This window comes from Arthrobotrys flagrans (assembly GCF_004000055.1).
Source record: "Arthrobotrys flagrans strain CBS H-5679 chromosome Unknown unitig_0, whole genome shotgun sequence".
Classification (NCBI taxonomy): Eukaryota; Fungi; Ascomycota; class Orbiliomycetes; order Orbiliales; family Orbiliaceae; genus Arthrobotrys; species Arthrobotrys flagrans.
The window spans coordinates 3,638,299-3,653,701 of NW_027137550.1; the positions used below are offsets into that span (position 1 = coordinate 3,638,299).

The window sequence follows — 15,403 nt, forward strand, 5'->3', positions numbered from 1 at the left end:
ACTTGCTGAAGCCCACTAAAACACCGAAGGCAATTATCGACATGCAGGACTGCTGTTATCCCTCCTAAGACATAATCGCGCGATGCTCATCGCGGGTTTGCTAATTGTGTTTCGGAAACCAGCACCAGCCAGTACAGTCCGTGTGATATATGACAACTGTTACTCCACAAAAACCCAATGGTTCTACGGAGACGAAGGATTGGATCCTCCGGTACCACCATACTGGGGCCAGCTTCAAGCTTGCAACTTCCGAGATTAAGAACAAAAATCAACATCACGTATATCATATATCCCTACGAGGTCACCACCGACCATTGTCCATTCTCATACATCCATAGCCCGACATGAACATTCGGACTTCTCCCAAGTTTCTTACGATATGCACGCCAAATGCAGCTTGAAAAACGCGAGCTCCTCTTCAGGACGTACATGCATACCTGATCACGTTGAACGTTCGGTCACCGTCGCACGGCCAGCCCCGGGCGAGGTCCATGGCCGGCGTCGGCAGTAAAACCTGTGGCCATAGTGGGCAAAACCCTTTCAATGTCAACGCCCTACTGTACCGTGTAGAGCTCTGATAGGAACGCGTCGACTGGGGGCTGGTATTGTACGTAATAGGTATGTAAATTGCTGACGAACAAATTGATTGCTCTGCAAGCAAGCAAAGAAAAAAAAAGTTTATATTGAAACTGTCGGCCATCGACGATGTATAATATGGCCAGAGGTACCGATCGAAGGTCAAAAAAAAGGGAACTTACGATAGCACGCACGCCGAATTTCGACATACACTCGTCTATCCAGGATGAGCCTGTTTCCAAATGCAAGAAATCCCCGAAAAACTATAGAATCACGGATAGAGTCGACATGAGGCGGAAAACAGGGTGCTGGTTCAAAGGATCGGATCCAGCTTGCAACAATTCCATTTCTTCCTTCGCCACAAAATCATGCAGTGCTGCCTTTATCCAGCCATAAGTTACGCTACCCATCCTTCATCACCGTCGACGTGAAGTATATGCAGTTGGGTTTCATTCCGTGCCAGAGTCTAGTCTACCTAAACCCTTCAGCTCGATACGACAAGCCAAAGACGCACGACAAAGCTAGGGGCTACGATCATAGAAGACAGACCAGTCTACGATTCAAGAGGTTCTCCGAAAACAGCCCAGCCCAAAGATCTAAAAAAAAAAAAAGGAAGAAAACTCTGGAATTTGAATTGATCCCCTTAGAAAGCAATGAATCCATAAAACCCGAACGATATCCCCATGCGTTAAAAAAAAAAGAGAAAGAGACGAGACCACATATAAAGGTACATGAAGCGGAACAAGAGAAGTATCCCGAAGAAGGCTCAAAGCGTGAATTTCAGTTTTTTCAGTCAAAGGTGTGGAATGGCGTTAAAAGAGGCCCGGGGTTTCTTGTGCGTTAAAAAGGTGAACAAGCCGCCCTCCATTATCTTGGAAGCCTGCCTCCTATTTCTGTTTCCTTCATTAAAGGGAAAGAGGAAAAAAAAAAATGCCATAAGGTATGAAATTACAGATAGAAGCTCCCGCAGAAAAACCAAGCAACAAGAAAGAATCAGATTAATATTGATTTAGTCATCATCCTCATCATCCTCTTCGGCAGCAGCACCACCCTGGATTGGAGAGTTAGTATTAACATCATCAGAAGCGAGCTAAGGATAGGTAGGTTTTACATACCTGGTAGGCGAGCTTCTCATCCTCGTAACGTTGCTTGTCAGCCTTAGCCTTGTCCTCATAAGGCTTGCGCTGGGCGGTGGTGAGGGCCTTCCAGCGTTCACCCAAAACCTTGCCGACCTGGCCTATAACACGAAATGGAAAAAATGATTAGTAATTCCGATGGGAAACGGAGTCAAAAGGAAAAAAAAAACATGGCATTCCTGTGCGACAGAAGATGGGATTTCTAGAATTTCAACCTACCGAAAGCAATGCCGGGGTTCTCAGCACGGACGTTCTCACGTTGCTCGTTGGCGAAGAACATGTAAGCGGAGAGACCACGCTTTGGTGCGTTAGGATCTAATAACGGGTGATTGTCAGCCGTCTGAAATGTCTGGGATTCAGGTGATTCGAGCATAATGCAACAAGGGGACGTGTTGTATTTTTCGCAGGCGATGTGATGCGATCCTGCAGGATCATCACGATTGATTACAAGAAAAACTTCACTCTATGGATTATAGACGAAGGAACATGTCTACCGTCACGAGAAGAGAATGAGAAGACGGGGGGGAAATATAAAGAGCTTACCCTTCTTCTTCTTGCCGGTTCTGGTGGTTTTGGCGGTACGCTTGGTCTCCTTAGGCATTTTGAGAGATGTGTTGTTGCAGTAGTAGTGAGGTCTGCTGCGTAGGTGAAGGCAGTTTTATTCTATTGGGTCGCGACAAGGAAGCGTTAGTAAGAGATATTGCTAGATTTGGTTTGAATTGCGATGCGATAGTAGAAAATTAGGAGAAAAGAACAGGTGGAGTAGCTCGGATGACCAGACGCGACCGTGATACGATAACTTCCGAAAAGATGAATTTTTGGAGGTTGTGCGCTGATGGTTGATGTCTTTTGCGGTCTTGAGACGTTGTGGGTGATGAGGGTATTTGTATGGGGGAATATACGCGATGAGTTGAGTTGAGGTGATGTCGCTGGTGGAGCGTGAGAGCGCGGAAGGGCGACGACAAGCAGAGGAAGATGATGTCGACGACAAGACAAAGGGATTGGAAACGAAAACAAGAGAATCGGGGATAGAACGAGCTTACCTTGGACGAATAAAACCGGGAAACTTGGTAGAAAATTAGGGACGTTGAGAATTTTTGATTTCTGACGATGATATAAGAATCAGTATAGGCGGCTTGTATGGGCCATATAAACTTATGGGTTGTTCTCAGCGTTAGGAGTGAAGGGCTTACTCTCTGCTGGTTTGTATGGGCGAGTTTGTATGGGAGGGCGGTTTGTATGGGGGGAACAGAAGAGAGGGAGAAAATGGGAGGGAGAGAACGCACCACTGTATTTTGTATGGGCAAAAAACATGAGGGGCAATCACAACGAAAACCTGGAAAAAGCAAACAACACATTAAAAAATGAGAGAGAAATATTACGGTGTGGCCCATCCCATACGTTATTTTGTTTGGCACACACACCACGTACAATATTGCCGGTATACATACCAGCCATAGAAACCGGTTGTATATATGGAAAGTATCACAGGAGACGGACCAGATCCATTTATTGGCTCTTGTACCTTTGCCTACTCCACTCTCTCCGTCCCCTTAGTTACATCTATACCTCTTCTTCCTATCAGACTGACAGCCCGAGAGTACTAGTACAATATCCTCTGGCGGGCGTTGGGAGGTACACTGTGGAGAACGCGAACACGAAAAAAAACATATATATTATTCCTGGAGGTTAGGTATCCGGCACAAAACAGACAAGGACAGGCTCCTCCCTCTGTTTCTCCCTCACCGCGCCTTCCCTTCTTCCTCCTCCAATACTAGCTAAAACATAGCCTGCTAAAATCACCCCCTACAAAAACTCGCCCTGTCGTCCACCCAAAAAATTCCCTCAGAAAAATCAAATCAAGATGGCTGGCCAATACTTTCCTTACATTACATGCTTCCATACATTGGCTGCTGACTGGCCAAGGTAAGGTAAGGGCATAGCTACATGCCGACTGCCTTTAACATCCGGAGATATTTCACGGATCCTGAACGCCCCTCACGTGATGTAAACCAATATGTTCGATTCGGGTTTTTGTGTTACCAGCCTCTCTCTCACTTCTTTCAACGGTTTTTTGTTTGATTTCTAGTGTACTTTTTGTGTGTGTACGTACTACCGCATATGGCCGCTGCTGTCAGCGCATGCCTTGGGTATCCTTCTATCGATATCAGGGTCAAGCATCCAACTACCCCTTGTACCTCATAATCTGCAGCCGTAAAGGGGTGTTAAAGCAACCCGTGCGCTCATGCAGCATGCGCTGTCCGAAGACGCATTTCTGCTCGCAGCTTATCGATATCAGGAAGCCGTCTTCTGCACTGTCGCTGTTGTCGTGATATGTGTTGTGATATTAGATCATGGTGTTTGACAGGAACGGGAAAAAACATGTGTTGTCCCAAACCGGTGAATTTGTTGCTTGACGAAAAACCAAAACAAACCACAAGCGGCTCAACATCGCGACGTGCATGAACATCGACACCTCAACTCGTCTAATATTCTTATTTTTCTCTCTCTCCCTGTCAACAGTTTGCCGTAGGAGGCATCACGGCTTCACAACCACAACTACCACTACATCCCACCGCAATTGCCATCATCACCATATCGAACAACGCTGAGATAAGAGTAATCCGCGGGGAGACAGGGGCGGCGACGCTGTTTCGTATACGACAATTGTCCAACAAATGCTGCTGGTAGCATTAGCGTTATCGTCCAGGAGATTGTCCTACCCCGTTATTCTACTGCTGCCTCTGTCGATATGAGCAGTAGTAACAATTCAAACTACAATGCCCGGCGAGGTTATGCGATAACAACGACAGGTGAATCTCAAGGCAGCCATGGGCCGTCCAGTCTAAGGCGCTCACACCTTTATGGGAAGCGTGGGACCCTGCTAGGTCCGGGCGGCACTGGCACTAGTACCGAAGACACTGGTTCGCTTTCGTCCACCACATATTCTCGGCTCGATGGGGCCAGGCCTCTTGATAACAACCAGCCGCCTGCCTTACCGACCGCGAGTGAGTACTTTGCTCGAGAAGCTGCTGCATCGATAGCACGGTCCAAGTCACCGGCTGTGCCATTGTCGCGGGGTGCCTCGAGGTTCACTCATAAGATCAACGGTATTCCTTCGACGTCATCCTACGGTCTCCCACCGACCCCGGAGAGCGATGTTTCGGTATCGAGAATAGCTACCCCGCCAAAGCAACGAGACTACCGATTCAACGTCGATATGATGCAGAGGATGACACAGCACGCAAAGATATCGCCACTGAATCAGTATGATAATAATCTGAAGAAGGAACTGGTAGAGGAAAATCTGGTTGTCGATGGTGCCAACGTGGATAGGCTGGTCGCACGGGCCGGGGAACGGGTATCTGGTGCGAGTAGGGGGTATGAACCGACGTCAGGGGACCAATTATCATCGAGACGTGTGGCATTTCGATCTCCGGAAGCGGTGGAAGGTGCTAGGGAGGCTTCTCGTCGGCTCAATGGTGCCTCTACCATTCACCGCCCGAGTAGTCTATACGAACTGGCACCGAAGCCGGCCGAACCTATTAGCTCGAGATCAGATATGTATGCGGAACTCAAGCGGACATTGAGCGAGAGTTCCAGCGAAAGACCAAAGAGAGTGGTGCTGCCGGCTACGAGCCAGAGACAGCTGCCTCTGCTATCTCCCGTCCACAAACGTCATGTCGAAATCAGGCCCAGAAGACCGGTTGCTGGTTCACACTCCAATACACCTTCCCCGGTCCAGAATGACTACTATCCACAGGAAACTCGACCTAAACCCTCCCAAGGGGAACCGGTCGACTGGCTAGCTGCTGCCCAGGATGCTCCCGAAAAGCCTAACACGAGGAGAAGGCAGCGTCCACCGTCAACCGGGACACCGCTTACAAGTACTACCAACCGGACCGCAAGACAGTCGGAACAATTCGGTGGTGCGTTGCGGAAGAGTGAGCCGGACACGAGGGCTGCGGCTCCAGCCCCGAAGCTGGTCGAGAACCAACCACAAATCAAACCCGAACCTCGAGTATCACCTATAGCCAAGCTACCATCAGCTCTTAGTAAGAGCTATATGCAGCATGATCTTGTTGATTTCGTGTCGGAGGATGACTTGACTCTGGATATGTCACATCAAAGCAAGCCGCCTGTTGCCTCCAGAGGAACTCTTGCGGTTGCTATTAAAGAGCCCGCAGCGAGTACCTCGAGCAGAGGGCAGGATGCTTCATTTCTTCAGAGCACAAAGAAAACGGACCCGGACGAAACGCTGGACACACTTAGACAGTTAAGCCGGCTTTTGAGTGGGAATACCCCGAATAAGGATGAGGGACGAAAAATTCTTGAGCTCGCCGCAGCAAGATCGAGCAGGAAGGCTGCCGAAGCAAAGCCGGTGACGAAAACTCCAGCTACGGTTGATACCCGACAACCCTATAAACACCAGTCCAGACCACTCTCAACAAGAAAGCAGAATACGCAAGGTGTTGGAATAAGTAAACTAGACCTTGATCCTAAACCTGTTGACCCGGAGCGCTATAAGGACGTCGGATTGGCCAGCATTCTTAGCAATCAATCTGGAATCAGACGCACACCTGCCACAACACACAAAATACAACAACAACCACCTCTCAAGAAACCAAACTTTCACAAAAAACCACCAACATCAACCTCCACCATCAAATTCGAAGACGGCTATGAAACTGACGACTCACTCGACAGACTCCTAACTAATGACACCGATTACGCGTCTTTGCTAAAACCTGCTGCTTTCGAAGATGAATCCTTCCTTCACGGTACCGTTCAGGTCTCGGACCGATCAATATCAACAATGCCACAGGACTTCGAGACGCTTGCTCTCCGCACCAAGGTACTTAACAACCTCCAAACCGTCCAGATGGACATCCGAGAAACTCGAAAGGGACTCGAAAGCATCGAACGAAGGTTTGGTCTCCTAGAAGACGAAGGCATGTTGGCCAAGCTATCAGGGTCTCCTTCGAAACCCACATCTCCGGAACCAGCACCTGCCGCGCCTCCCCGGATTATTATGATCAATCGGAGAAGGCAGCAACCTGCCGGTAAAGCCTTATTCCGGAAGCCATGGACCTTCAAAGATTACTTCTGCGCCACCCTCTTCGTTGTTTTGGGCCTTGCTGCTATTGAATACAAGCTATGGTAAGTTTCGGATCTTGGATCATCCTTGCATCCTGGCCGACTCTCGCTAATCTTACCGAATAGGTCCGACACGATCATTCCCCAGTACTCTAGGGTATCATCCGATGAGTGGTTCGCAAAACATCCCGTCGGCTCATACAAGCCAGGAGGGACTTTCCGAGCGGTGTTTCAGGTATTCGTCTTGGTTGGGCATGTCTTCCTGTTCATGCTCGGGCGGACTCTCGCGGTGCTTTCGTGGATGCTTGCCGGGGTTCAATGGCTCGAAGTCAGGGTTATGGACGTAATAGCCCCTCCACCACCGGGGCTTACAGGAATTGCAAACACGACCCTGGTCTCGACAATGTTCCCGACGCTCACATCGACTTCCATCGTTACCACGACGGAAATTGTGGAGTTCGGTCAAACCCTAGCCAATGACGCACGAGACGCTATACCGGCACCATAGAACATTGTCAAAGAGCCCTTTGCGTTTGGGAAAGAATTATCCACTATTCCGCCACCGCCGCCACAACCTACTTACATCGTACGATGCCTCACACGTGCAGACTGGATCCCTGTCTCCGAGAAGGCTAAAACTTTTAAAGCCATCGCCCAGCGAAGCGGACGAGTCATGTTTTGGGGTCGACCAGCCCATCTAGAAATCGTATGCTTTTGCAAATGGGAAGGATGTGGTCGTTGTCTTTTGGAAAATAACTACACCTGCCCCTAGTGATAATGAAGAATATTACGGAAGGATGTGGGTTTTAAGGGTTTGCACTCATCGATTTTCGGGGGACGTACCGGCCAATAACGATATTCATGGAGGAGAGTGCTCCGATATACCGCATAAGACTTCTCTTCGCTGAGCAAGAGCGTAGTGCTAGGGCAAAAGGCGCTTTGCTGGAGGAGGTGAAGGTGTATCGCGTTGTATTGCCGCAACCTTCAATCGAATCTTCCTTTTTCTATCATCTCTTTTACTTTTTTTTTTCCTTTTCTCTGCATAGCAGAGACTAGCATCGCAGCATGTGCATTTGAGCCGGCGTTTTTTTTATTTTATGCTCGGTTCCTTAGCTGTTCGGGTGTCCTACGCAAAACCCGTTTACTTCGTGTATAGTTTCTGTTTTTTTCTTCTTTTATTCGCACTGTCATCGGGTAAAACATGAATGGCGTCCTGGGTTATTTGCATGTTTCTTCTTCTCCCGTCCTTGTATAAATACATGAGTGTTGGTGTTGAACGGCATTTAGCGTACCATCTCAGACGTATTTTCCGGCCCTTCTTATCCCCGCGTTCGTTTTTTTATTATTTATTGGCTTGTTGCGTCGGGGAGGTGTTGTGTTAGGCTGATATATGGCCGGAGAGGAGCTGAGGTTGGAAGATGTGTACTTTTATGGTTTTTTTTTTTTGATTCAATGGATTTCGATTTGAGGCCTACGTCTACCGGTATATACTTATCCTAGAAGTGAGATTTTTGAGAGATGTGAACATGCAAATGGTGTTCTTGCACGAGGGGGAAGCGAACAGACATGTAGAGGCCGACTTGCGGCGAAGACGTCTCCTCGAGGAGAGCCTTGAGTTACTATGAATAAATAACAACAGTGCAATGAAGTATTTCGCTAGCACCATCATCGTTCCGCCATAGGTATGAAACCACACCCGAACGTTCGAACCGATAGGCCATCGCCGGTCCCCCACTTCCCTTAATTATCCTAACGTCTGGCATTTCAGCATCCATCTTGTACAACTTGCCCCGCCGGACCCACCGCAACGAGTGCTTTACCTCTGGCTTGCGAACTCGCATTACGTCAGCCTAGTTTCGCTAATTAATTATCCCGGCTACGGTGGTCCCAGTGCTAGAGTAGTTAGATTATTTGAGATCGATCGGACTTTTAAAGCAAATTCGAATCTGCTTTTTCCTTGTTCTTCAAATTTAATCCCTAATAACTATTATATACAAAGCGTGCCACATTAATTTCCATCTGCGGGTATCAATCTCTGACCGTATTTACATTACACTCGAGCATTGGATATCGATCAAATTCGATTTAAAACTCAGGTGTACTCTTCTTCTCCACCGGCAGAGTATTCCTAACCGGGACACCCTTCTTGCTCCATTGATGCTTAACCTCCGGCTTCCCAACAACTCTCTGCTTTTCCTCGTACGCCCTCTTGGTCAGGTATTTGTACAACCACTGGTAAGCTCCGTTATAAGAGATACCGTGGTCGCTATCGGTGAATGCGAACATGTCCATCCGGTCAGGTCCAACACCCTGGCCGACTAGGAGGTCAACCAAAGCAGCTGCGTTTTGGTAGTGTACGTTGTCGTCGCCGGTACCGTGCAAGATCGAGAATTTACCCTTGATGTTCTTGAAGCCGTCGGTTTTACGGACGGCGGTTTCGTTATAGCCGGCTGGGTTTTGTTCGTATGCTGTAGATCACATTAGTATAAATCCCCCCCCATCCAAAAAGAGAGAAAAAGGAAAGAAGATCAAACTTACTCTTCATGTATCTCTCCGTGTACATCGAATCATAGAACCTAAAGTCCGACACAGGCGCAATGATAAACGCGAAATTGAACACTCCGCTATCCGCTTCCAGAACCTTTGCGGAAAGGTATCCTCCATAACTCCACCCCCAGATACCGATCTTGTCCTTATCGACGAATGAATGCATCTTAATCAATTCTCGGGCAGCAAAGATCTGGTCTTGAGCTTCGTAGCGTCCCAAGTGGGATGCAACTGCGGAACGGAACTTGCGACCTTTGTATCCAGTTCCTCGGCCGTCGACGGTCCAAGTTATGAATTCCAGTTCTGGGTCCGAGGCAATGTAGGCATTCCAGTTGAGAGACGAGAAGGCCTGCGAGACCTGCTGGGCGCCTGGGCCACCGTATGGAATGAAGAGGACTGGGTATTTCTTGGAAGGGTCAAAGTTTGCGGGGAGACGTTGCATAACGTTGAGTGTGAATCCCTCTGGGTGCTTGAGTTCAAGATAGGTGATCTTTGGGAGCTTGTACTCTTTGAGTTTGTTGTAGAGTGCCAAGTTATCAGTGACAGTACGAAGAGGCTTGCTGGAGTTTATAGAGTAGAGTTCCTGGTATGGGACGTCAGGACCGCGGTAGCTGAGGAGGTAGAAGCCAGCGCCGGAAGAGAAGGAGGCGGTGTAAGCTGCTGGGACTGAGTCGTCCACAAGAGTCTTCACCTCATCGGTCTTATATGAGACACTGTAGATGTGGCGGGAAGTGCTGTGCTGCTTGGTGGATTGGAAGTAAATGATCTGCCTCTCGGTGTCAACCTTGAGAATAGCAGTGACCTCCCATTTACCTCTAGTAAGAGTGATAGCGTTTCCGCCATCGACTGGGTAGAGGTAGATATGGTTCCAACCAGAGTGATCAGACAAGTCGACGTAATATTCTTTCTTACTGTTTCGTGGGCTGCGTCGTCGGTCAACAGTTCCGATGTATGTGATAGCAATGTTATTATCAAGCCATCCGTCGGAACCGTCTCTCTGACGAACAACCTTTGTCTTTCCAGTATCAACGTTGACGAGGACTAACTTCTCCTTGTCTTGAACTCGGTTGAAAGCTCTGACGATAACTTTAGAGTGGGCATCGGTCAACCAGGCGACCTCACCGATGACGGTATCATCCTTTGCAAAGGCATCGATTGGGATATCGGTTTGCTGCAAAGAGCTTACCTCCAGCAAGTGGAAGGTGACAGTTGGGTTTGTAGTTCCAACTTTTGGATATCGAAGTTCGAGTTCTCGTGGGTAGGCAGGTGCAACCTTCTGGTTGTCCATGTAATATGGGACCCGGAAGGTCTCGACACCGGTCTCGTCAAAACGGAGATAGGCAACGTATTCACCATCAGGGGACCACCAAAGTGTCTTTCGGTCACCGAAAATTTCTTCCTCGTAAACCCAGTCGGGGACACCATTGAATGTATCCGGGCTACCATCTGTTGTGATTTGTGTAATCTGGCCATTGATGTTCAAGAAAAGGTCATTTCCCCGAACAAAAGCAATAGCATCACCCGTGGGAGCAAATTCGGCGTATTGGATGTCTCCGGCCTGGTCTGCGACAATTGGTGTCGTCTGTCCGGTGGCGACGTCGAGAATAAGGTAATCGGCAAAGTAAGAGTGTCTGTACTGCTTCGAGTAGTTGACCGCGAATAGGACCTTCTTCAAGTCCGAACGGATCCAATACTCCGCATACCCTCTAGGAATGCGGCTTGAAGGAACGAATACCTCGCTTTTGCCGGTGATAAAATTCTCGAAGACAATATCTCCGCTATCAGAGAGACGGAGCCCCGTCCCATCTTCACCACCGGCAAACCAATTAACAGATGTAGACCTGGCGCCAAAGGCCGGTCGTAGAACGGTCTCATTGTAGGTCAGGATCTTAGAACCACCGCCTTGGGGTTGGGAAGGCTTGCGAGGTGGCTCAATTGCCTGGGCGAATGCCCCGAAGAACGACAGAGCAAGAGCGATAGAAGAGACCTTCATCTTGAGTGATTGAAGAACTACCAGAAATCGGGCCCAGACGAATTAATGGCAGGGGGAAGCTGGAATACCAGAAGAATTCTAAAACCAAAAAATGCGACGACGATCCAGCCATCTTATAAGTTCCACATGCACTCATCTGCATTCCTGTTGATACCGCAGCTTCTGCACGGGAAATAGCAAATGGAGCATTATCAATCGATGCACCCTGCGCGAACGGAAGGCAACATTAAACATTCGTATTTCCAAGAAGACCGGAGCAAAGCACCAGATTCCCTGTTTGGGGCTACTGCAAGGAACACCGATGCTGACCGAGCCTGAGCAGAGCCTACGCGGACGGGCAGTTCATGTCGACCTGGTTAATGTGTTGTTTTCCCACAGCGCGACCTACTCGATTAAGCAGGAGATGATCCGTAGATCTCCCAGTGTGGGTAGAAGGTAGCAGCCTTGGCGGCCTGGGCGTTTATAAGGTATCGAAGTCCGAATAGTGTGTAAAGTATCACCGATAAGACAGCACTGGGGTTCAGAGGGTCAGATGGGGCGTCACTAATGGATTAGGAAATGGCTAGGACCACTTGTCCGTGGCATCAATAGGCATCGAAACGAGATTGGCATGGTCGGCTCAATGCGGGAGTAATATCACCATTATCATTATTGTCGACGTATTCAGTTCAGTAGTATCCAGTACTCTGTGATCTCGGAAAACCCCCCGGTGGCATACTGCTCTCGGGGGCAGGCATAATATCGTCATCGCTGTCATCTGCTCCAATCCAGTCTAATTCTCCACCATTCGGGGCTTGAGTTTGCAGTTGCGATAACTCAGAAGATGATAGCTTTGGGGGTGTCCATGTCTGGTTTTCTGGGAACATCGGCCTTCCGGTCGGTAATCTCGCCAGCAGCGAAGACGTGGATGGTACATTGTGAAAGTTCACCTATCCAGGTCGTTAGAATAAACTCCACGAGGTTTCGAGGTTACCAATGTAGCATCCGTCACACCAAGGGAGATGTGCTTACCGAATCATTAATCCTCCTCCACCGCCTCTCGAGTTCATTTAGAACCATTGCTTCTTCCGTCTTTCCGGCATCCGGCCCAAGAAGAGCTTCCATCGGTACCTTTTCCATCTTCCTTTCTTCCCTGGCCTTCTTCAGCATATCTATGCCCCTTCCTAGCTTGCCTTTATCCCCATCTCCACTTACAACCATACCTAGCACCTCCTTCCCTGCTAAAACCCAACCGATTGCTTCTCCCACCTTCCCTTGTCCTTCAGCATCAATCCCTTGAAACCTGCAAGCCTTAGCTTTGGCCGTTTTAGCCATATCGTCACAGTAACCCTTCAACTCTGCGCCTGACCCTGGGGCAGCCGCCACTCCAGCCGCTGCTTTCCCCGCCATGTCTGCAGAATACATGCACAACCTCGCCAATAATAGCGACCTAACCCTCGTCGGCACCGTGGGAGCTTTATACATCCACTCCTTTGAGTTCTTATCATGTTGTAATGCCACAATTGAAGGATAAGGATCATCTTTCAACACCGCCAATAAAGTCGCAGAAGCCAGACAGAGTGACCATAGAGCATTGTATATCGAAGTCGTAACATCAGCTGGCATTGTTTGTGAACTATCTCGTTCCTTCGTCGTAGACCTGTTTTGTAAATAGAGGAATATGGAGGCTGCTGTGAGAATTTGGTCCTTTGCCTGGTTTATCAGATGGACAGAAGTGTTGGTGGCATTGTTATCTGTCGGTGGAGGTGCTCGTATCGCACTCGCGAGGAAAGTACGCGCACGAAGAGTGTGAACGTATGCTAGAGTTGTTGTTGCAAAGCATATTTCGTAGTCTAGGCCTTTACGGCGGATACGCGGTAATTCTGTCGGAACTGTACGACGAGATAATACAGCCCGCCATTCTGTCTCGAATTCGATGAGGGGTGTAATATCCTGGGAGGTTATGTAAGCGTCGAGAGTGTAGAGGTAGGGTAGGTATTCGGAAATTGAGGATAGCAAGGATGGCAGATTGTTGTATTGTTCGGTGGGGGTGAGGCGTTTGTAGCGCTTTAGAGTGTCACGGAGGAGAGCACGACGGGTGGTCGCAGCGGAGGGGAGAGATGGAGCGGAGGAACTGGCGAAGGATGTGGTGAAGTTGACTGGTGACGTCGTAGGCAGGGTGAACGCGAAGGTCATCTTTGAGCATGCGAGAGGGCACACGATGCCGCATATGTCGAGATTCTAGTGTCTAAAACGCTACAAAAGACCTTCCTTCAGGTGTTGAAGCTCAGGAAGTGAGATTGGAGGTTTGGAAGAGAAGGCTGTGTCCGCAATGTGGTTTTGTCGGCGAGGAAAGCATGCTTCGAAGCCAAGCTGTTGGCAGCATTCCAAGCTTCAAACAACACGGCTGATTGATCCCCATGCTGGCATATGTGTGCATATGTCCCCACACCAAATTTATAACAGTCATTATATCACTCAAAGTACTTGATTTCGGGTTTAATCATACGAGTTTGGCCTTGGGGTGGATGTTCTAGAAATTGAGTTCTGAAAACGCCCGGTATACTGCTTGAAGTACATTACAAGGAAATGCTTAATGCTGTGTTGAAGCAGCAAGAAGAAAAAAGAAGAATCGTTCATCGTGAGATATTCCACAAGTAGATGTCTATCCACCCACTCACCATACCTCTTCCATTGTAACCCGAAGTCTAGGAATCTGCCTCCAACCTCCTCTTCATCTCCACCTTCTCTACAACCTTCTCCAACCACCACTTGTGAATCCTAATATCACTGCCCAATTCCGGGTGGAAGCTCGTTCCGAAGCAGTTACCCTGTTCAACGGCCACAATCCTTCCTTCAGATGGGCCGAGTTTTGCATCTTCTTCCGTAGTGGTAAGCTTCGATGGTGTCAGACGCCCAAGGATCTTAACCTCATCTGGCGAAGTAAAGGATGCTGCGATATTATTGATTGGTTTCTTCGAAGGTGCGGTTACAGTATCAGCTGTATTGTTTTCAAGGGAGCTGGCAGGAGTGGTTGGTGGGAGGATGTGCTCGACGATGGGAGCTCGGATGAAGTAGCCGTAGAAAGGTGTGGAATCACCAAGGAACGGGAGGGAGAGCGGAGTACTGAAGGACTCTGTCTGTTATTTGAGATATTTGTTAGTAACTAGCTTCTTGAAGACCTTTCAGGTCGCGAGGGCACATACTTGACTGCCAAAATGGTTTCTCTTAACACGGACATCAAGGCCGCCAATCAGTTCCTGTCCACCCTTCTTAGTCCTGTTTGCCTCTTCAGCGAGAAGAATCATACCAGCACAGGTTCCCCAGACGGGTTTCCTGTAGACTCTATATTCGAAACACATGTTAGATGTTGATCAAAACCTTCAAGGCAAGGTAGGAATCTTACTTGACAAATTCTCTCAGAGGCTCCAAAAGACCCGATCTCTCGGCTACAAGGCTCATAGTAGTACTCTCTCCCCCTATAATAATAGACAACTGTTAGCTTATTCCGAGTGATAGTGATAGATCGATCATTGATGTACCTACCGGGGACGATCAAAGCATCACATGATGATAAAGCATCCTCGGTCCTGATTTCCAGGAACTGGAATGTGATATTAGACGGTAAGGCTTGGGACGCCTTCTTTAGCAGCTGGAGGTGCTCGCTGAAAGCACCTTGGAGAGCTATAAGAAAACGTATTAGTATACCTATCGTTAACCCCAAAGACTGGACAGATTTCATACCAAGCACTCCGACGGTGACGGAGATATCGGCATTAACCATTGTGAAAAGGTGGTTTGATCAGTTTTAAGAATCAGACAAAAGAAGTAGGTATCGCGAATGTCTGATTAAAATTCCGCCACTATACTGCCAAGGCTACGAGTTATGGGTGGTCGTGTTGTATTTGGGGTATTTTCTGCGTTGCGATGAACCAATTATCATGCGACTTCTGTGCCCGCAAGACCAACGACAATCGATATCTACTCGGAAAAGTAAGGGGATATAAAGCGCTGTGAAACCAGTGTACTCTGCCTCTTCTATTCCGGGGTATCTAAAAGAAGTATGGGGTATCCT

The 15,403-nt window shown here is 48.4% G+C and overlaps 5 protein-coding genes across 5 annotated transcripts; 1 reads left to right on the plus strand and 4 right to left on the minus strand.

The window, feature by feature from the left end:
* Window positions 1–1,585: 1,585 nt before the first annotated feature.
* Window positions 1,586–2,313, minus strand: DFL_004115 (uncharacterized protein; the record flags this gene model as incomplete). Its single annotated transcript, XM_067633155.1, has 4 exons — window positions 1,586–1,627; window positions 1,692–1,813; window positions 1,932–2,027; window positions 2,256–2,313. 4 exons carry the CDS (start codon window positions 2,311–2,313, stop codon window positions 1,586–1,588), a joined length of 318 nt encoding a protein of 105 aa, XP_067491352.1.
* Window positions 2,314–4,464: 2,151 nt separating this feature from the next.
* DFL_004116 (uncharacterized protein) lies at window positions 4,465–7,317 on the plus strand (the record flags this gene model as incomplete). Its single annotated transcript, XM_067633156.1, has 2 exons — window positions 4,465–6,872; window positions 6,936–7,317. The coding sequence occupies 2 exons, from the start codon at window positions 4,465–4,467 to the stop codon at window positions 7,315–7,317; spliced, it is 2,790 nt and encodes a 929-aa protein (XP_067491353.1).
* Window positions 7,318–8,894: 1,577 nt separating this feature from the next.
* DFL_004117 (uncharacterized protein) lies at window positions 8,895–11,349 on the minus strand (the record flags this gene model as incomplete). The annotated part of the gene is made up of 2 exons (XM_067633157.1): window positions 8,895–9,277; window positions 9,348–11,349. 2 exons carry the CDS (start codon window positions 11,347–11,349, stop codon window positions 8,895–8,897), a joined length of 2,385 nt encoding a protein of 794 aa, XP_067491354.1.
* A 668-nt stretch (window positions 11,350–12,017) lies between these two features.
* On the minus strand, window positions 12,018–13,524 carry DFL_004118 (uncharacterized protein; the record flags this gene model as incomplete). Its single annotated transcript, XM_067633158.1, has 2 exons — window positions 12,018–12,278; window positions 12,361–13,524. The coding sequence occupies 2 exons, from the start codon at window positions 13,522–13,524 to the stop codon at window positions 12,018–12,020; spliced, it is 1,425 nt and encodes a 474-aa protein (XP_067491355.1).
* A 512-nt stretch (window positions 13,525–14,036) lies between these two features.
* DFL_004119 (uncharacterized protein) lies at window positions 14,037–15,112 on the minus strand (the record flags this gene model as incomplete). The annotated part of the gene is made up of 5 exons (XM_067633159.1): window positions 14,037–14,468; window positions 14,535–14,673; window positions 14,735–14,807; window positions 14,875–15,012; window positions 15,073–15,112. The coding sequence occupies 5 exons, from the start codon at window positions 15,110–15,112 to the stop codon at window positions 14,037–14,039; spliced, it is 822 nt and encodes a 273-aa protein (XP_067491356.1).
* Between the last annotated feature and the right edge of the window lie 291 nt (window positions 15,113–15,403).